This window comes from Solenopsis invicta, chromosome 9, assembly GCF_016802725.1.
Source record: "Solenopsis invicta isolate M01_SB chromosome 9, UNIL_Sinv_3.0, whole genome shotgun sequence".
Lineage (NCBI taxonomy): Eukaryota > Metazoa > Arthropoda > Insecta > Hymenoptera > Formicidae > Solenopsis > Solenopsis invicta.
The window spans coordinates 8,334,660-8,354,728 of record NC_052672.1 but is presented as its reverse complement, the minus strand read 5'-3'; the positions used below and the strand labels follow the sequence as shown (position 1 = coordinate 8,354,728).

The following is a 20,069-nucleotide window of genomic DNA, read 5'->3' as shown; positions in this document are numbered from 1 at the left end:
TTACTAAAAATATAAAGCTAAAAATTTATAGATAACATCCTTGATTTCTTGTCTGAGGCACTTATTTCCTGTATTAAAGCTTTAATAACTCTTTCTTGCATAACTATCCTCTTCTCCTCTCGCAACTGTGTTGTGTCAACATAAAATTACGCAAACGGAAATAATGAATACGTAAAGCAGTCGACAATTGAGTTTTCGGACAGAGAATATTCAAATCAAAGATATACGATGAGCTCAATCGAGATAACAAACAACAGAGGAATCGAGTTGAAGCAGTAGATTGCAATCAGTCAGAAAGGCTTCATATTTTTCAAATTCGAAGGAGAATGATTGCCGAGCACGTTTGATGATCGTTTGGCGCGCCTTCACCGATGGCCACCATAAAGCTTTATTCTGGATTTAAAACGTGTGATACGAGCGCGGCTTACTCGCTATCAAACATGGTAAGATATATTATTTCCTCTGTCATTAATTACACAGCTTTGTATGCAAAGCAACCTAATTCAGTGAGCGTATTCGAGTATTAGCCGTTTATATGTGCGTTTTTTTTTTCCAAGAAAGCAAGAATTGGAAAATAAGAGAAATTCTGTATTTTAACTTTCGGACAATACTTTACAAATTTTTAAATAAATGTAAATGGTTGTATATTAAATTTCAGCAAAAAATATTATTAGAGAAGATCCGCTTTGAACAAAAAACTTATTTTTCTCCTATTGAAAAAATTTTTTAATTTTTTTACATCTGATATGATAGGAATAGTATAGTGAGATACTGTAACAAGTAAAAATGAAAAGACTAGCGCTTCTCTTTGAAATGCATAATCGTCTCATTTCTCGTAGTTAGGTACTGATCAGAACCAAGTTTTGTGCAGCGATAAGACTGGAGAATTACGTAATATATGACAAGAAAAGAGAATGTAAAATTAGACAGCACGATTATTATTCGTTTGAATAGGAACTCCTGGAATATGTATGATCCGACACCACTTACGCTATTACGAGAGAACGAAATGATATATATAGAAAGAATATATTATTTCTGTTCTTTGTACTACGCTCGTTGATAAAATTATCGCCTAAATTTATATCAATATTTCATATAATTTTAAATGAGCCTAACTCCGAGAAAAATTGTCATGTTCTTCGAAAGTTCTTTTTGCATTTTTAAAGCTAAAGTCTGTATCGTAAAAAATATTTATTAGATTTATTGAATTTATCCCTACTCCCGTCGTCTTCTAAAATACAACGACTTGTTATGTCTCCAAAAAAATTGATTGATTTGATACCCTGCATGGTAATGAATATTTTTTGCAAATACGTGACAATTGTAAAAAGATTTTTCTTTGCAAATTAAAAAAAAAGTTTTACGATTTTTTATCGCGGAAATATGATGTATCAAAGTTACTTATGCATTTCAGTTCAAGATTAGCATTTGTCCCGATCTGCAATAGGTGTACGCTTTAAATTGTAAAAAAATTGATGAATTACAGTCAATTCTTCTCACATTCTGCTGTGATTGATCATTGGAAAATTTTCCGTTTTTCGTCCCATCTTACTAAGTATACATATTTCGGTGCAACTAGTCACTGTTCATAATTTTATATTATCTTTTATACTAGACGCACACTTCTTGGAATACAAGTAGGCTGACAAGATAAGTATGTAAATCGTTATAGTAATACTTTACCCTTAAACACATTTCGAGATCCCCTATAAAATTTCGATCATTTGCTATGTGAAGACAGAATAAAACAGGAGATTCGAACTAAGAGAGAGAGGGGGGAGGGGTTGAAATCTCCCCTTTCAATTGCTATAATTGACCAACTTTATTGGTCACCTAGAGTTTAAACAAAACAGTAGCAAAGTTTTATTAGGGTTTGTGAGGCTCCCCCATTGTGTGTGTGTAATTTTTTTGTGAGGAATCTTACATAAAAAATTTCCGGACAAGACACGTTCAAACAGATTCATTTGCGTATGTTACTCGCATATACTTTGTTCTTAGTGCTGTGGAGAAGGGGGTTTCTGAGCGGGGCGCGCACGAAGCGGATGAGTTTTCATCCGATCGACGAAAGACGTGCATCAGTTTTTCGTTGAAGTTCAGTCTCGCAGAGTTGCGTTGCATTGTCGAGGTTTCTGAGTGAAATTATTACGGTATGTATATATCGTGTGTGTGTGTGTGTGTGTGTGTGTGTGTGTGTGTGTGTGTGTGTGTGTGTGTGTGTGTGCGTGCGTGTGCGTGCGTGTGCGTGCGCGTGCGTGTGCGTGTGTGCGCGCGTGTGCGTGCGTGTGCGTGCGTGTGCGTGCGTGCGTGTGTGCGTGCGTGCGTGTGTGCGTGCGTGTGTGCGTGCGTGTGTGCGTGCGTGTGTGCGTGCGTGTGTGCGTGCGTGTGTGCGTGCGTGTGTGCGCGTGTGCGTGTGTGCGTGTGTGCGTGTGTGCGTGTGTGTGTGTGTGTGTGTGTGTGTGTGTGTGTCAAGAACACATAGGATTAAATATATTAATAAAATATATCATAAAACACATAAATTTTCAATTTTAGATACCTTGAGTTAATCATAAAAAATACCTCATATTCTTCTTATATAAATATACTTTCTAGGTCTGGTTTTTCATTATTTGGTTAATTTATGGTTCTGAGTTTCATCCACTCTTTAGCTTTAAAACACCATATTGTAAAGTCCTTAAAGTTTTTTGTTGCAAAGATACGATTTTAACAAAAAACAAATTTTTGAACAATTTTTTATTTTTGCTCGTGGCAAACAATTGCCACAATTTTCACAAAAAAAAAAATTTTACGTAACGGGAATATGGTCTCCGGATGTTAATCATAAATCTTCTAACATTCGGTAATCATAAAAACTTCATACTTGGTGATTGTTAGAGCACGTTTTGACCAGTTCGATCTACAAGTTTTCAATTGTTAGAGCACGTTTTGATCCGTTCGATCTACAACAAGGTCGGTCCGGATAAGACAAGAAGACAGATCTCATTCGACTACGAACGCAGACGCATCTCTTCCGTGCACTTAATTTTGGGTATCTATAAGCTGTAGGCCGCGTTGTTATATATGTGAGTAAAAATTATATTTATATATATCAACCGTTGTCTCCAATCGTCAATCTCAACGCACTCTTACAACCTTAACTCCCAAATGCTTAACAGTTTTTTGTTTATAATTTCACAACAAATTCATTTTTCGGCAATGACGATTGTGCAGTCATATTTCTGAGATTCTGAATCAAAGTTATAGCTTCTCAAAGCTGAGAGGAGTCTCCCAGACCAGAAAATGTGTTAACGTAATTTTCCGAATCGAATGTGTTTAAGGGTTAAAGATTCTTTGTCATGCGCAACTAAAAACGTTTCTTTTAATTTTCTACAGTTTTTTTAAACAAGTTATGTGATGTGTATTTCGATAAATATATCATACATAAAAATCATATTTATATTAACTTTAAGTTTGTAAATAATATATATATATATATATATATATATATATATATATATTATTATTATTATTTTAAATATAAACATAGAATATGTATTCAACTTTTTATTAAAAAATTGTATTAAACAATAGATTAATTTTTGTTTTCAAAGAATTTATTTACTTAATATTATTTACGTAATTTTAGAAAATCTGAATGCTCATGGACTATTATTCATAAATCCATTATTGTTCATACATATTGTATTTTTAAATCCAGGGAAATTTTTAATGTATAACTGCTTTTATTATTTCTGCAATGGAAAATTGAAACTTTGTTAAAATAACGTTTTTAAATAATTATATCGATTTCACACAGTACTCATCGTATTTGTTTCTCATTGCAGACTGCGTACTGCACAGAAGTACTGTACAAGAGTTGTCTACAATTAAGACCTTTCTTACAATCTCTTTTGCAAACTAGAATTGACAACAAATATGAAATCCATTCTGTTTGCATGTTTAATTATTATGACATTCTCAAAAGGAAAATCGCAATTCTGGCAGGACTTGTCATTTCTTGAAGACGAATTTTTAAATCTTTTATTCCCTAAGGATCCTGGTTTAGTGAAAGTACGAAAAATGGATCAAATTGAAAGAATGACGATCAATACAAAAATATTGGATTTCGTGAGTCAACAAATCATTTTTAATCAAATGTATTGTACATTGTATTAAGTTCCAATTTATCTTTAATAGCTTTAGATAGTCTAGATGAATGTAAATTAAGTTGTACAACTTGACTATTAAATTGTCATCATTAACAGTCTGAATGTTGTATAAATATTATTTTTTTATCTTTTAGAACATTAAAATTATAAAGCTAAAACGACAATATCTCTCATGAATGTTACATATATTATTTTTTTACATAGATTGGCCTGGTAGAACAATATAATTATTCCGCTGAAGAGCATAACGTCACAACAGAGGATGGTTATAATTTGATAATACATAGGCTATCTGGGAGTCCATTGTTGAAAAACAAAATAAAAAAAGAAATTGTATTTCTTCAACATGGTATTTTGTGTACATCCGATTGTTGGGTATTGTGTGGTCCCGAAAAAGATCTTGGTATGTATTTACTGATAATATGTAGCGCAGTTGTAATGCAACGCGCGAGTCGATTCAAAGCACCGTGTGAAATTTCATCATGTAACATTTTGCAAAAAAGATTTTATTTAAAAATTTTAGAGCTCAAAAATTATTGGTGCTTTAATAATTTTGTAAATATGTTCTTTTTCAAATTTAACGAATTTTTTTCAATACAGAAATGTCAAGACAATAGTATATTTAGTAAGGTAGGGTGGAATGTTTTGTGCAACTCTAATATTTCTAGATGGCGTAATAAATAAAAAGCTGTTGTTTTAATACGTTATTTGTTATTTGTCGTTTAAATAAGCACTATAAGACTATAAAGTCTCAAATTAATCGGACGTTTCACGCGCATTGTATGCAGATGTTTGTTTTGTGACACTGCAAATTTATTCTTCTGCAAAATATATCGTTATTTTCAGTAAGTGTTGTTATCTCCATAATTAATCTGTATATTGTACGTAGTTATTAGAATGTCTGCTATCAAGAAATACTGCATTGCGATGAAACATTTAATGTTTTTGCTACGGAGTGCGATTTATAATAGATGAGCATTGAGAGTATTTTATGCAAAAAAGCACTATGTAGATATGCAATTATATATCTATATTACTTTTAAAAAATAAATAAAAATAAGCTAATGTAAAGATAAAGATACAATTAATTTTTATTCGATCAAGTGAGATCGATACGTCCCGTTAACAGTATTTTTCAATACCACAATAAATTATTGTAATTTAAAAACCAATTCAACTCATTTTGGCATTTGTTCAATTTTTATTTTGATAATACAAGTGAAAAAACTTCGTTATTTATTTTATATTAAAAAGTAAAACAATTTAATGCTTTCAATGGTTTTAAATGCTTTGACGGCTTTTGTAAGCATATTTACGCGGCATTTTGTGTGAAACAGAAATATAACCGTAATAACATGCAAACACACAGTCAAGGCACATGAGAAATGCATTGCGACGAAGAAGTACAGGATTTACTATGTTCACAAAATACCCGGGATCGGAGTATTTTGTGCCCATCGGATTTGTTCTACATTTTATTCTGTAGCTTCAGTTAGATGCAAGCTATCGAGATTTACCAGCGCTTTTTAAAGCTGAAACATACATCTTTTATGAACATTAATCGATTTTGTCTTTCTGTTTTTAAAATATTGGCAACCAAAAAGAAAACTGCACAAAACATATCACCCTATCCTATTATTTTATTATATGAGTGCAAAAGTTCTGATAAGTTTTCAGTTAGATTAATAGATTGATTTTTTATTGCACTATTAATAAACATTAATTTATATAATCAAAAAAGCAACACTACCAGTTATTTAAAAAGAGAATTAGATAAATTCGATTAAGTTATAGTATTTTTTTAAAAATGTGAAGATAATTGAAGAAAGGCTTCATGTTAGATTGTGTGTATTAATGATTTATAAATTGCAAAGGAAAACAAATATTAAAAATTAAAATAGCGTAAAAAAACATTTATGATGTATTTGGAAAAAATATTAGATATGTTAAATCCAACCTGCAAAATATGGATCGATAAATTTAAACAAGATGATTTTAACTTCAAAGACGAATTACATTCTGAACGATCTTCTGATATTAATGACAATATGCGCAATTTAGTGGATACAAACTTTCGAATTTCAACAGAAATTGTTGTTGAAATTAAACGTTTCGGCTCTTTAAAAAAATGTTATAAACATTTATTGAAAATTCTTCAAAACTTTTGCAATTATCGACTAATAAATACTCAAGCTATAAACTACTAAACATAAATTTTTTCTCCAATATACATATTAGATTTCAAAGAGATAAAGAAATAATAGAACATTAATTATCCTTTAATTTAAATTAAATAGAATTTGAAGTTTAATTACTAAAATATGAATTTTAAAACACAAGATTAATTAAGGCTTATGTCAGTCACAGCGGTTCTTAGTGCTGAATAATAATTTATTATTGTGTGTTTATTGTAAAAATAGAATTAGAGGCTTATTACGATTCAAAACCAAAAATTAATTATTATTGTTTATGAATTTTAAGTTAAAAAATGCTTTTTGTAAAATGTAATTTAAGTTGTAAAAAATACAAAAAACGTTTTTGATACTTAAAAAAATTAAGTTTAAATTTTTTGAAAAAATTACTAATCATATTTTGCTGAGTTTGGCACAACTTGCATATAACGCATTAGCTTGTTATTGTTTGTTACAGCGTTTCTGTTGGCAGATCAAGGATATGATGTATGGTTAGGAAACGTAAGGGGAAATTCTTATTGTAGATCACATGTGAATCTGACGACATACGATCGGAAATTCTGGCAGTATAGGTACTTTTTAAAATTTTAAATTAGAAAGTATTTTGAAAAAAAACATTGGAAAAAACCATAGGTTTGAAAAATTTTTATTGAAAAGGCTTAATTACTGTCTAAAATTGAGTGCTGTACTTATGTAGTACTAAGAGTAAAACATAAATTTATTTCGTTACTTGCATTGAATAGAATATATCTAATGATACGAATATAAATTAAGTCAGAAATTTCTGAAGAAAAATGTAATAATAAAGTCATATAAAAATGAAAAAAGGATACTTATAACGTTTTTAAACGCATAGTATTCACTTATTCGTTTTCTATTTTTTAATAAGAACATCCATTTTTTCATGTTACTCTTTTTCTCATTTTTCTGTACTTAATTATTATTTTACAGCTTTCACGAGGTTGGGACAATAGATCTGCCGGCTATGTTCAATTACATTTTGAACTATACAGGGCAGAAAGATTTATACTATATCGGTCATTCAATGGGAACTACTATATTATTCACTCTTCTGTCAACAAAACCAGAATATAATTTAAAAATAAAAATGGCAATTTGTCTGGCTCCAGTTGCTTTTTGGGTGGAAATATCACCTATATATAACGAAATTTTTAACACTTTTCCAATAGTGAAGGTAAACGCTAAGATCTGTAACTTTTGTTATAAGCAGTAGTGTATAAAATACAATCGAAAATTAAACAATCATTATTTTTATTACTTAATGTGCTAGCTATTATGAACTAACACTTGAATGTTTGTTTTATTTGCTCGATAGGAAATTATAAGGAAGCATGAAATATACGATGTTTTTCCACAATCTTTAACGACTGTCACAGTAGCAAGAATGTTATGTAATGATAATGTGATAACTCAGAGTATGTGCATCACTGGATTGTCCTTAATGGTCGGTGAGGATCTGGCACAACTTAATACTGTAAGTTAAATCACATAACACAAAATCTAATGTAATACAATTTTTATAAAATCTTTAAATATCTTTTATTATATAAATTTTAACTTTCTTTTTTTAACTTTTTTTAATTTTCTCTAATTATATAAATTTATTGTGAGCGGTTTGTCCATTTTTTATCTTCTTTTTTTCAATTAGTTATATTCAGATTTTTTATCTGTATAAATTATTTCTTTCATAGACAAGCCTGCCAGATTTTTTTTCTCATTGTCCAGCCGGTGTTTCGTTGCAAACATTTGAGCATTATTTCCAAAATGCTCGTACAAGTGAGTATTCTCTTTGCATAAGACAATATTCTAATTGACGTATAATGTTAAAATAGTAAAACATTTCAAGCGCGCGCGCCGTTTAAAATATCACACAAATGTAAATTTATAATTTTTTAGAAATTTATAATTGTACGCATGTATATAATTATTTAATTCTTTTTTTTCAAATATATTTTTCAATTTTGGATAAGTATTTATAGATGTACGATTGTTGCAGATGATTTTCGAAACTTTGATTATGGAATAACTGAAAATTATAAGCGATATAAACAGAAAATCCCCCCAAGTTATGATCTCAAAAAGATTACTGCTCCCATCGTTTTATTTTATGGAGAAAATGATGCAATTGCTAAAGAACAGGTAGTAGTAGTCGTAATTTTTAATTGTCTAATTTTTACTTACAAGTGAAAGCAAAGAAAAAATTTCTACACAAATATGACGAAATGGTAATAATATAATTGTTAATAAAAGAATCTAATTGAATGCAATGCAAAATGTAAAAAAAAAATATAATTTATTTATTTGATTTTAATCGAATAATTTATTTTTTACTCTTTATACGTTTAAATAATCTCGTTATTAATACTGTTCTTTTTTATATTTTTTCAGAATGTAAATGAACTACGCAAACGTTTATCAAACGTTCTTCTAACTAAAAAAGTTCCATATAAATTCTTCAATCATGCAGATTTTATGTGGGCAATCAACGCTAAAACTCTTTTATATAATGATATATTAGAATTAATACGAAAATTTGATACTGAACCATTAAAAATGAAATGATCGATAAATATAAATTAGAAATCTCGCTGTGTTGTAATTTTAAATGTTGATAATAATTTGTTGCGTATAAATTCGACTTTAAATAAAATTATTGCGTATAATTACATCATACAATCTACAATTATTATTTTTCTTAATCATTTTTTACAACCACAATTTTTTTACACTATAACAAATTTTACAACAGTAAAACGTAATTAAGTTCACAAGTACGTATTGTCTCATTTCTCTGTTAGCTTCTTAATTTGATTGAATAAGATCTGATTGAAATGTCACAATGATCTAATTATCGAAGACGCTACGTGAATAGATTTTACACGCGAGTACTGTCAGTTGTTTGTTCTCTGCTCAAATTATCCTCGGTGTTCTCGAGAGACAATGAATTTCGAAATGTCAGAGTTCCGTCGTGCAAATCCTCGACAACTCGCAGTGAAAATAAGGATATACGTGTTAGAAAACTGAAGCCGAAATGAAAAGTAAATACGAGATGTGCCAAGATTCAATGTAAAAAAAAGACTGCACAGATATCTTTAAAAAATAAAAATTTAATGAAAGGTTGTTGTTTGAATAGCATTTGCTCATTAGGAAAAGCTCTCACCTTTTTTTGCGAAGACCATGTCTTACGATGAAAAGCGGCCACATTTCATGTAACGACAGTTACAGAGAGCGATGAAACGAGACGCGAAGGTTTGTTTGGTTGCACAAGCAAACGCTATTATTGGACGAATAGAATTTCAGATACGCTCGGTGGTATACGATGGGGTATAATTTGTTTGCGTTGCATAGCCTCGGGGGCTGTTGCGCTATGAGACGAAACCTATATACTAATTTTCGTTTTAATTGTATACTCAAAGGGGAATACTCAAAAGGGCATACATAAAATTTGTTGTGAAAGGCAGTTCATATGCAATTATAACAGATCGATCTTACCTAACGTAAAATATATTGTTTATTTGCTACAGTAACGACATAACTCCAAAATTATATTTTTGCAAGGAAAAGAGAATTCTGATAAAAATTGAATAAGCGCTAAGTGAAGAGCTAATGATAGTTTTATTCCTCTACAATCAGTAAATCAAATCGTTACTACATCAAAATCGCATTAAAAAATTAAATTACAAAATTTTAACAAGTCAAACAATCAAACTGAAAAATTTTGTTCTTTGAGTTATGTCGTTGTAGCGATATGCTACTGTAAATTTAAAAGAATTCAGGACTAATATAGATTTAAAAGAATTCAGGACTAATATAAATTTAAAAGAATTCAGGACTAATAAAACAAAGAAAGTACAGAGTAATGTTTGTAAAAGAATTAATTTTTTATTCAAGCAAACATGAACTTTTCAATTCGAGTTTCGAGAACTGTACTGATTGTTCGATTTTCTTTGCCACGGTAAGCAGCCTCTTTTCGTGAAAGAGTGGTGCCATTAATTGCAAAGATAAAGGTAATCCGTTGCGAGAAAGCTTGATCGGTACGTTAATCGCGGGTAAACCGGCCATGTTTGCAGGCTGTGTACAGTAATCCTGAATTAAACACTGCGTCTGATTGTCTAGCTGTATGAATTCGTTGTAACATGGAGCCTCAGTTAAAGTAGTTGGAGTCAGCAGAAGATCTATATTGTTATTCCATAGTACGTCAAAGTCCTGGGCAATTAACCTACGCATCTTCATCGCTTTAACATAATATTTCTCGTAATTTTCCGACAAAAGAAAATAATTTCCGACTAATATGCGACCCTTGACCACGTCATTGAAGCCCTCCGATCTCGTTTTTTTATACAGCTCGTGTGCTGAACTCCACTCGTCAGCTCTATGACCATATTCTATGCCGTCGTAGCAAGCCAAGTTGCTAGCTACGTCGCATCGATTTAAAACGGAATAACACACTATAGAGTAATCTGTGTGAGGTAGTGACACTGGGACGACACTGGCTCCCGCTTCTTCTAGAAGACGAGAGACCTCGTCCCAACATCCCTCAATTTCTTCACTTATGCCTTGTACCCTGTACTCTTTCGGTATCCCAATCCTAAGATTACTAATATCTATCGTTTCGGATAAGTTAATTGGAACATATTTTCTTTGTACAGTAGTGGGATCAGCTTGGTCGGGACCAGCTATAGCGTTTAAAATTAATACAACGTCATCTACTGTTCTTGCGAGAATACCAGGCACATCCATCGAATTCAGTAGAGGAATAAGACCGTAGCGCGATACCAAACCGTAAGTTGGTTTCAGCCCGACTAGACCGCAATAGGATGCAGGATTGCGAGTGGAACCACCAGTGTCAGAACCCAAGGCTGCGTAACAGGTACCTGTGGCTACTGCAACTGCCGAACCTCCACTACTGCCACCTAAGATGCATTTATTATATCCCAAAAAATTATCACTAAGCAGCATCTAGACGATCAATATTATTGTACAATTTAAATATTATTGTACATTATTTGAATACTATGACAATGTTATGATCTGATATATTAATTTTTTAAAATTTTGGTTTTAATTTCTGACATAATAACTTTACAACACAATAGAAATCATTATTTTAGTTTTCTTCGATACTTCTGATATTCATCACTCTGATTTTTTCTTGATGAAAAATAAAGATGGAGATCACTAAAAAATTATAAAATTTATATAAATATTGTAAAAAAAAAGATTGTATTATAACGGAAGTTTGATGGTTATGTAAAGTTTGCATGTAAGATCGACAATGTGCAACATATTGTAGCAAATTTTGTAGAATGTTTCGAATGGAGATTAAGATATAATTTTCCACATTTAGATAAATTTTATCAATTTTTGTACCATGAGGACTTAGTGAAGTCGAAACATTCATGGTTTTTTATAACAGAAGCTTTTAAATAAACTTATTGATTTATATCTAACTAAATATTTAATTATTTGCTTATTAACATTCATTTGTATGATTATTTTTGTTTATATTGCTATTGTTTTAAAGTCCATAGAGAATATTGTACAATATAATTGTACAATATTATTGAACGTCTAGAGGCTGCTTTTATGTACCCCTCAAAGTAAACTAATTAAATAATAAAAGATACTAAGCAATGACTAACAATTTTTGTGGCAATGTACCTGCTATGCGCCATGCATCTTTCTCATGCAGTTTTCTCGTGGTAACCTGTGAACCGTCAGACCTGTAGGAATAGAATTGAGACAACACTTCCGAGCCCCATAAATTCTTCGTTGGCCCATAAAGCGAATCTATAGTGCCGGAGCCCATGGCAAACTCGTCGAGATTAGTCTTGCCGATCAGGACGGCTCCCTGTGCCCTGAGCTTTTCGTAGATTGTGGCGTTGTAACCTGGGGAAAAGTTAGCTAACATCCGAGAAGCACAAGTCGTGGGTTTACCCTTGACGCAATAATTGTCCTTAACGGCGATGGGAATACCGTCGAGCTGGCCCAGTAACAAGTTCCTCCGTTGCCGCTCATCGGCAACGCTCGCCTGCTCTTCCGCAACATCGCTCGTCACGGTGATATAAGCGTTTAAAGGCTTGACGATTGAAGTCAGTTTAATAGAGGCCTTACAGATCTCGGACGGTCGCACTACGCCACCAGAAATCTCCCGACTAACTTCCTTGATCGGAATAGATAACAGCTTATTCATCATTCGTCCCGCAACATACCACTGTTGTGTATAACCTTCCTGCCGGCGGAGATGGGCGGAAATGGATACATAACCTCAAATTCAATGGCTGATAGAAAATCGCATTTCGCAAACACTGGTGCGATCGGATAGATTTTACAAGAATATCGAAAGGAAGAAGAGAAGAAAAAGCCTGAGAATGACTATGTCCACGATTCAGCTAATACGATTTTTCGAGACGCCATATGCCATCTTTACAACGTGAACATACACTACGATGCCAATTATACATACAGTCGGTCAATACCTCGGAAAGCACATCAATCGTGTGAATCGCGTCTGTTGGCACACCTGGCGAAGGGATATAAGTGCCGAGCGCGCGTAAGCAAACTTAAAATTTTTCCTATCCTAACGGCTTATGCGCGACTTATTGAGTCGCAATTTATTATGCGAGCGCGATCAAGACGAGACACAAATATTGAAATGTGGGGGCAAATAAACAGTAGATACTCGTACAAATAAATTGACTCACCGTTCGCTGATCGCTCCCGTCCAGCTCCGTCTCGTAGTCTCAGCCGCCGTTTTCGAAGATCCAGGATCCTCCTCTTCTCGATTCGTACTTGGCACAAACGCGCGACACTCGGTTCGTTTTCGGCACTCCCGGTACCCACGCCCGTCGAAAACTCGAGATACGAGATACGGGGCAACGGAGAAGACGCGATTGAACGCGCGACGCGACTTCGTGCCGTCCCGACCGATCATTGTCGTCTGAGCGATACAAAATATTCAAGATTCTCCTCACGACAATTTGTCTTGATTCATACTTGGCACGAACGCGCGAGCCTTCGTTTTCGGAACTCTCGAAACCGTCCTGGTGCTCACGCGTGTCGGAAATTCGGAGTAAGAGACAACGGAGAAGCTGCGGAACACGATTGAACGCGAGTAACGCGACACGACTTCGTATCATGCATTCGACACGACGGATGTTGCTACGAAGGCCGACATTTCACTTTCGACAGTCCACGACACTCTCGAAACACTCGCTCGCATCAGACACTCGTACGGGACGACGAGGAAACGAGTTGAAATGCGCTGCGACGCGCCGCGACCTTCCGCCATGCTCCCTAACCGACCGACTGCTGGCACGCCTGGCACTGCGTACTGTCTGCGTAGCGGTGTGACGTATGACCCACGTGACTGGCGCCTGTGCGCCGCTACCGCCGCTGCTTACTGCTACGCAGTTCCAGCGGTCGGCCGGTAGGGGCGAGGGAGGGCGACGGGGGAAAGTCGTGGCGCGTCGCGGCACATTTCAACCAATTTTAACTCGCATTCTCGTCGTCCTTCGGAAGTGAAGTAAATTGTCGGGCGTTCGTGTCAAAATTCGTCGTCAGTTGGATGCGATGTATTGCGAGAAGTTGTGTCGCGTTTAATCGTGTTTTGCAACTTCCCCGCTGCCTTGTATCCTGAGTTTCTGATGCAAAAAGAAGATTATTATTGTAAGGAGCAAGTGCAAATCTTGCGAAGAAAATGTAGGCTCAAACTGTAGAAAAATATATTGATTATTTTAGATTGCCACTTCAATTATTTGGTGAATTATTAAAATTAATCGGACCTATTATTAGTCACTCTACGATTGCTATATTATTGCATAATTCATACCTAGTCTCATTTTTAAAATAATAATCTACAAGATTATTAAACTCTAGTGGTTCCTTATGTAAATATTTACTTTTATATCACGAATTTTGACCACTCCATGAATCTTCCTGTTTATAAATTCGATTTATTTATTTTGTTTAAGAATTTCTGATATAAAAGTAACTGGGTATCTGCTTGTTGATTATTTTCAGGTTCGGTAAAGAGCGTGTAGCGAGGAATTAGAAAGCTTAATGAACATGATAATGATATATGAGATAAGCGCGTATTGGGTGGGGAAAGTAGGAAAGTACAAAATTCTCAGAGAGGTGGTAAGAGCAAGAAAAAGGTCTGAACAATGTGCCGAATGAATTCTATCTTCAGAAGGTAGACGGTTTTTGACAGAAAAAGACTTGAGTAGAAAGAAAATTCTGTAGATACATCCGTAAATATAACTTGCCGTTACGCAATGTGTTAACCGTGTTTTTAGTCGTAGTATTCTTAACGGTGTCGTGTTATCTGGTGTTATATTCTTGTGCTTATATCCATAATGGCAGAAATGACAATCCATCTGCTGACGACTTGGGGATTTAATGAAGCAATAATTGCCAATTTTGTAGGTATGTGCTACAATAATTTATCTATATGTAAAGCCCATTCTACAATTGCTTAAATATAGTGGTTGTAAAGTGATTGTAAGACGTAGTTGTAAGCCGTTGTTAATGTAAAGTCTATGTACGTTGTAAGAGATGATCAAACCTTATCTTCTACGCTTACAACAAGCGTTTGTACAATAGATACAATTAATAGCAGCAATTACAATTATATTGAATGCTATGCGTAATATACATGTTTGATGATAAACAAAAAACTATCTTGGTAAAAATTTCCGATAAAAAAAATTCTACCGTTTTGAATACGGATTTTGATTTCTGAATTCACTAATGTGAACTGTTTTCTATCGGAACGATTCATATTAGTGAAATTTCTAATAGAAAATAATATAATAAAAATTATATCATTTTGAATATGGATTTAATCCGTGAATTCACAAGTGTGAATAATTTCTATATTTTCTTTTTTTCTTTTTTTTAATTTCTTGTCTATAGATAAATATATACTGTAATATGCAATATGTTTCTCATTTGTAGATCAAGAAGTAGAAGCTGATCAATTCTCTAGTTTAACGGAAGAAGATCTCAAGATTCTGATACCTGACATTGGTCCACGACTTAGATTTAAAATTAATTTAAAAAAATATCTAGCTAAGGTATTCACTTTTTAAACATTTTTTTGGATTATTTGTTGGATGTTTTATTATTAGCTTTTGTTTAGAATTGTAATTGATTTATTTTTTATATCAACATTTCAGTGTGAGCAACAACCTAGGATTATAAAAGTCGAGTCATTTAATCAACAGCAAGAACATTTAGACATATATCTTCCAAAACGGCAAAAACTAAAATCAAAAGAAACATCTATAGGACAACAGCAACATAATGAAGATATAATTGTGTATAATTCAAATTCATCGTCTACATTTGCAAATACAGAATATAATAGTAAGAATGTCAATTTTTACTTTATTTCTATTAACTTTGTTAAAATTTGAATAAATGTATTCTTTCTTCAATTATATTTTTAACAAACAATTTTTAACAAACATCAAGAAGATTTAGACTTAAAAGTTTTAAAAAGGGAAAAAGTAAAACAAGAAGAAATATCTATAGAACAGCTTCAACATGACGAGGACATAATTATAATTGATTCAAGTTTACCGTCTATATCTGCAAATACAAAATATAATGGTAAGAATGTCAATTTTACTTCATTTTTGCTTTATTTCTATTAACTTTGTTAAAATTTGTATTAATGTATTCTTTTTTCAATTATATTTTTGACAAACAATTTTTAACAAACATCAAGAAGATTTAAACTTAAAAGTTTTAGAAAGGGAGAAAGTAAAACAAGCAAAAGTATCTATGGAACAGCTGCAACATGACGAGGATATAATTATAATTGATTCAAGTTTACCGTCTATATCTGCAAATACAAAATATAATGGTAAGAATGTCAATTTTTACTTCATTTCTATTAACTTTGTTAAAATTTGTATTAATGTTTTCTTTTTTCAATTATATTTTTGACAAACAATTTTTAACAAACATCAAAAAGATTTAGACTTAAAAGTTTTAGAAAAAGAGAAAGTAAAACAAGCAGAAATATCTATAGAACAGCTTCAACATGACGAGGACATAATTATAATTGATTCAAGTTCACTGTCTACAACTGCAAATACAAAATATAATAGTAAGAATATCAATTTTTATTTTATTCCTATTAACTTTGTTAAAAATTGTATTAATGCATTCTTCTTTCAATTATATTTTTAGCAAACAATGCCACAGCAGATATAAAGCAACCTATAGCTGATAACGAATCTGTAAGTTATGAATTATTTTATTTTATTTATAAATTTTGCTACATTTTTTATGTCATTACTTATATTACGTAAGTGACCATTTTTTTACATAATTTTAATTAAATAACGATATACATTATAATTATAAAGGATATCAGATACAAGCAATTACTGAGTTGTATGTAAATAAAAAAAAAAATGATTTTTGAGAGAATGTATTGACGAGAATGTAAAACGCCTATTCATTTGAGTCTGTTAAAATATGTTTTGACTTTATTTATTAATCTTCATTAGTTAATCTTCATTAGTTATACAGTGTTAAATGAATAATTGCGCGTGAAAAAGTATAACAAAAAAGGAGAAAAAGTTATGAACCAATACATGTTGAAAAGTGACAAAACTCTTAACAATATAATTTAACGGTGGTAATTGGTGTAAAACCATTTAGCTTGAGAAGCTTTCGTTCTTCCATAGAGTAACCGATTCATCATAAGTAGTCTTTAACGCATATGTCGTTTTAAGATAAGAACATCGTCGAGTCAATAATAAAATGACATTTAAGAAACGATCTGTAGATTATGCAATAGGAGTGTAAATAGATTGGTCAATTATTGAGAAATTATGAAAATTTACAGTAGTGGTCTCATGAACATAATGAAATTATGAGTCAGAGAGATTTGAATTGATGTTATCCGGAGCTCTTAGTGTTGTGTTTGTGTAATCGTAATATACATTAAATCCGGACACAAGTAAATAGGCGTTTAATTTTTTCCATTTCTATCGGATTTTTTAAGCAAGGAAATAACTAACAAACTTTTTTATAGGATATTGCTAATACTTTATTAGTAGAAAGAGAATTACCGATTAATTGTGCAGAAATACCGATTAAGAAACGGCAATTTCCATCTATTACCAATGATGGTCACCGCGTAGCAATGCAAGAGGTACATCATGAATATAATTACATGTACATGTTTGTTATATGTCGGATACATTGCTACGAAATTATTTGTACATGTAGTTACCATCGATGAATTATTTATAATGTATGTAATGTGATCTTATTTATATATTTTGTTTTAAGGTACCAAAAACAAAACCAAAAATTATCTCCAATGAACGCATAAATTTAGACATTTCAGTAAAAAATAATGAAAAGATTGATTACCATGAAATAAAATCTTTACGAAGACAATTAAAAAAAGAACAAAAAAAACTTCACAAAGAGACAGAAAAAAGAAAGGAATTGCATATTAAACTTATGGATTATAAGAAAAGAGACAAAAATTTGACAAATATAAATATAAAATTGCAGAAAATAATAAGTTTTTCCGATGCAGAAGGTAAACATGAAAGATTAATTATGTATACATAATATAGCTTTAAAGACTAAAAAAAAATTTGTTTTGTTTTTCAATTTTTCTTATAAATTTCTTATAAAGTTAGATGTAATATATCAAATGTAAACATAATAATTAACTCAATATTAAACTCAGCGCTTATACGAGGTGTCTTATTTTAATAATACTGTACAATTAGGTAGCATGTCATTTACATATTAAAAACTAAAAACAGCAATTTTTGGAAATTTTAAATAGAAATTTTTCTAGTTTTTTTCTAGTTTTTTCTAGCTATTTAAAAAAAGCGATTTTTTTTTTAAATTACAGCACACAGTAAGAGGGAGTAAAAAAAAGTTATGGAAAAGAAAAAAAATCCATTTACAGTTACTACAATTGATAATATGTAAATTTTGCATGTTATTGCCATTTAATTTGAAAATTTCTGTACTTTTTGCCGTAATATAAAAGCACTTCTGATTTTGTAAAATATAATATGGAAACTAATAATTTACAAAAGAATCTCTATTGCAGACACTTTAGATGTTGCAATGCAGATTCTAGATGCAATACAACAACCTCTATCTGTAGGATTTGTGAGGAAATCAGATAACATGGTATTGTTAAGTTTATTTATTATATCAGTATGTTGCTGTGCATTTTGTAAATATACAAAATGCAATTTCAAGTACATCTGTAATAAAAAATATTTTTTCGAAATAAATTTTCTCCAGATAAACATGTTATGTATATATATATATATATATATATATATATATATATATATATATATATATATATATATATATTAATTTGTTAATTGTGTTTTTTAGATTTATTTGGGGAATGGAGAATGGATGTTATACGACACATACAAATCAGTTATTTTTAACTCAAAGGATTCTCCGTCTGAATTCGTAAAGAATATAGCCATGGAGATCTTTGGATCGGAAGTGCTGCTAGAAAGCAGCGTGTTTGGAAAACCGTGCAATAAGAAGGGAAGAATTCCCGAAAAACCAGCATTAAACTCTCAGAAGTTATGTGCTATCCATGGTATGTATTTCTTTTATTACATAAATAATATGGATAGCAAAGAAATATTTTTTCACATTGTATTTTGTAGAAATTACATTTTTATTGTGCATGAAAATTGGATTATGTGTCAAGTTTATTTTACCGTAATAAATTTTGTACATACAACTTTCATTGCTTTAAACTACTATTAAATGAAATGAAATTAAATTACTACTATTAAACCTAGTCAAGGTAATATTTTTGCGATAATTTCTATCATTAGTAGTGGTGCGTGCAACCAAAAAATAATTAAATTGATTACCAATTTTATTTCGTAATATTACATTCAGGATTTTTCTTAAAAATCTGTATTTTAAATCCGGAAAAACAATTCGGCGCGCAGTATGAGGAATCTTGTAAATGTTTGTAAATTCACATAAAAAAATGTTAAACACTAAGAACTGCTTTTGATTGATATTATCGTTTTTTGTTGGTTTAATTTGTCAAAAAATAATAATAAAAATAAATAAATAAAGTAATGAATAATAAATAATAATAATAAAATAATGAAATAATAAATAAACAATAATAAATAATAAATAATAATATAAGTTTGTAATTTATTATGGTTATTTTATGTTATTTATTTATGTTATACACATAGAAAAAAATATACAAGTACATATAAATATAAATACATATTTCATGTTGTTTTCAGAAATATTCAAAAAATATCTTTTGGATCTGGGAGTAAATCCGATAAAAACTGATCAAGAATTAAAAAATGTCCCATCGTACATTTCAGATAAAATATCGGAATTAAACAAGCTGCAGATGAATATTCTCAAACTACGGAATCAAAAAATAATCGTTAAAGCATTAAAAGAGAATGATGTTAATAATAGTGATACAGAAAATATCAGTGATAGAGGAAATAACAATAAGATCAATAACAATGACAACGAGTAATAGTCAGAAAAAAATTGAAGTGATAAGGTTAAAATTGTTATACATTGCGTTACATATTGTAATTTTTACATTTGTGACACTTGTTTTCTTGTTTAATTAAAAAATGCCACATAAAAGTGTATAGAATCAGATATCTAGAAGTTTAGTATCCGTTTT

The 20,069-nt window shown here is 31.2% G+C and overlaps 4 protein-coding genes across 22 annotated transcripts in view; 2 read left to right on the top strand and 2 right to left on the bottom strand.

Moving 5' to 3' along the window:
• Positions 1-13,583, bottom strand: part of LOC105194021 (kazrin) — a 206,067-nt gene extending 192,484 nt beyond the window's left edge. The window contains exon 1 of the mRNA XM_039453497.1: positions 13,069-13,583. The gene's annotated coding sequence lies outside the window, so the exon portion shown is untranslated. The remainder of the gene's footprint in view (positions 1-13,068) is intronic.
• LOC105194033 (lipase 3) lies at positions 138-8,958 on the top strand. Of its 2 annotated transcripts, XM_026138176.2 has the most exons (10): positions 138-443; positions 1,619-1,657; positions 3,828-4,110; positions 4,356-4,554; positions 6,801-6,915; positions 7,295-7,538; positions 7,680-7,838; positions 8,056-8,140; positions 8,361-8,503; positions 8,753-8,958. In XM_026138176.2, exons 3-10 carry the CDS (start codon positions 3,919-3,921, stop codon positions 8,924-8,926), a joined length of 1,311 nt encoding a protein of 436 aa, XP_025993961.1. In that variant the 5' UTR covers positions 138-443; positions 1,619-1,657; positions 3,828-3,918; the 3' UTR covers positions 8,927-8,958. The 2 variants fall into 2 exon arrangements, with proteins under 2 accessions (XP_025993961.1, XP_039309449.1); XM_039453515.1 differs by lacking the exons at positions 138-443; positions 1,619-1,657 and adding an exon at positions 2,502-3,065.
• On the bottom strand, positions 9,961-12,830 carry LOC105194022 (glutamyl-tRNA(Gln) amidotransferase subunit A, mitochondrial). Its single transcript, XM_011158723.3, has 2 exons — positions 12,026-12,830; positions 9,961-11,277 (listed from the first exon to the last, which is right to left on the bottom strand). Exons 1-2 carry the CDS (start codon positions 12,558-12,560, stop codon positions 10,247-10,249), a joined length of 1,566 nt encoding a protein of 521 aa, XP_011157025.1. The 5' UTR covers positions 12,561-12,830; the 3' UTR covers positions 9,961-10,246.
• Positions 13,584-13,812: 229 nt separating the features above from the next.
• On the top strand, positions 13,813-20,044 carry LOC105194023 (GRIP and coiled-coil domain-containing protein PFC0235w). Of its 18 annotated transcripts, none has more exons than XM_039453505.1 (13): positions 13,813-14,032; positions 14,387-14,791; positions 15,323-15,441; positions 15,544-15,733; positions 15,845-15,979; positions 16,098-16,235; positions 16,347-16,481; positions 16,565-16,614; positions 17,418-17,537; positions 17,678-17,936; positions 18,465-18,547; positions 18,764-18,983; positions 19,663-20,044. In XM_039453505.1, exons 2-13 carry the CDS (start codon positions 14,722-14,724, stop codon positions 19,911-19,913), a joined length of 1,770 nt encoding a protein of 589 aa, XP_039309439.1. In that variant the 5' UTR covers positions 13,813-14,032; positions 14,387-14,721; the 3' UTR covers positions 19,914-20,044. The 18 variants fall into 18 exon arrangements, with proteins under 18 accessions (XP_039309439.1, XP_039309438.1, XP_039309444.1 ...); XM_039453504.1 differs by having other exon boundaries at positions 13,814-14,032; positions 15,842-15,979; positions 16,101-16,235; XM_039453510.1 differs by having other exon boundaries at positions 13,814-14,032; positions 15,842-15,979; positions 16,404-16,481.
• The last annotated feature ends 25 nt before the right edge of the window (positions 20,045-20,069 follow it).

What these genes read in the sequence shown, in the direction of transcription:
- LOC105194033 (XM_026138176.2), top strand. Translation starts at nt 3,919, where the DNA reads ATGAAATCCATTCTGTTTGCATGTTTAATTATTATGACATTCTCAAAA. An exon ending in TTTCCAAAATGCTCGTACAA is followed by an intron (nt 8,141 to 8,360) that starts GTGAGTATTCTC and finishes CGATTGTTGCAG; the next exon opens with ATGATTTTCGAAACTTTGAT. An exon ending in ATGCAATTGCTAAAGAACAG is followed by an intron (nt 8,504 to 8,752) that starts GTAGTAGTAGTC and finishes ATATTTTTTCAG; the next exon opens with AATGTAAATGAACTACGCAA.
- LOC105194022 (XM_011158723.3), bottom strand. Translation starts at nt 12,560, where the DNA reads ATGATGAATAAGCTGTTATCTATTCCGATCAAGGAAGTTAGTCGGGAG. An exon ending in AGATGCATGGCGCATAGCAG is followed by an intron (nt 11,278 to 12,025) that starts GTACATTGCCAC and finishes AATGCATCTTAG; the next exon opens with GTGGCAGTAGTGGAGGTTCG.
- LOC105194023 (XM_039453502.1), top strand. Translation starts at nt 14,722, where the DNA reads ATGGCAGAAATGACAATCCATCTGCTGACGACTTGGGGATTTAATGAA. An exon ending in AATAATTGCCAATTTTGTAG is followed by an intron (nt 14,792 to 15,322) that starts GTATGTGCTACA and finishes TCTCATTTGTAG; the next exon opens with ATCAAGAAGTAGAAGCTGAT. An exon ending in TAAAAAAATATCTAGCTAAG is followed by an intron (nt 15,442 to 15,543) that starts GTATTCACTTTT and finishes TCAACATTTCAG; the next exon opens with TGTGAGCAACAACCTAGGAT.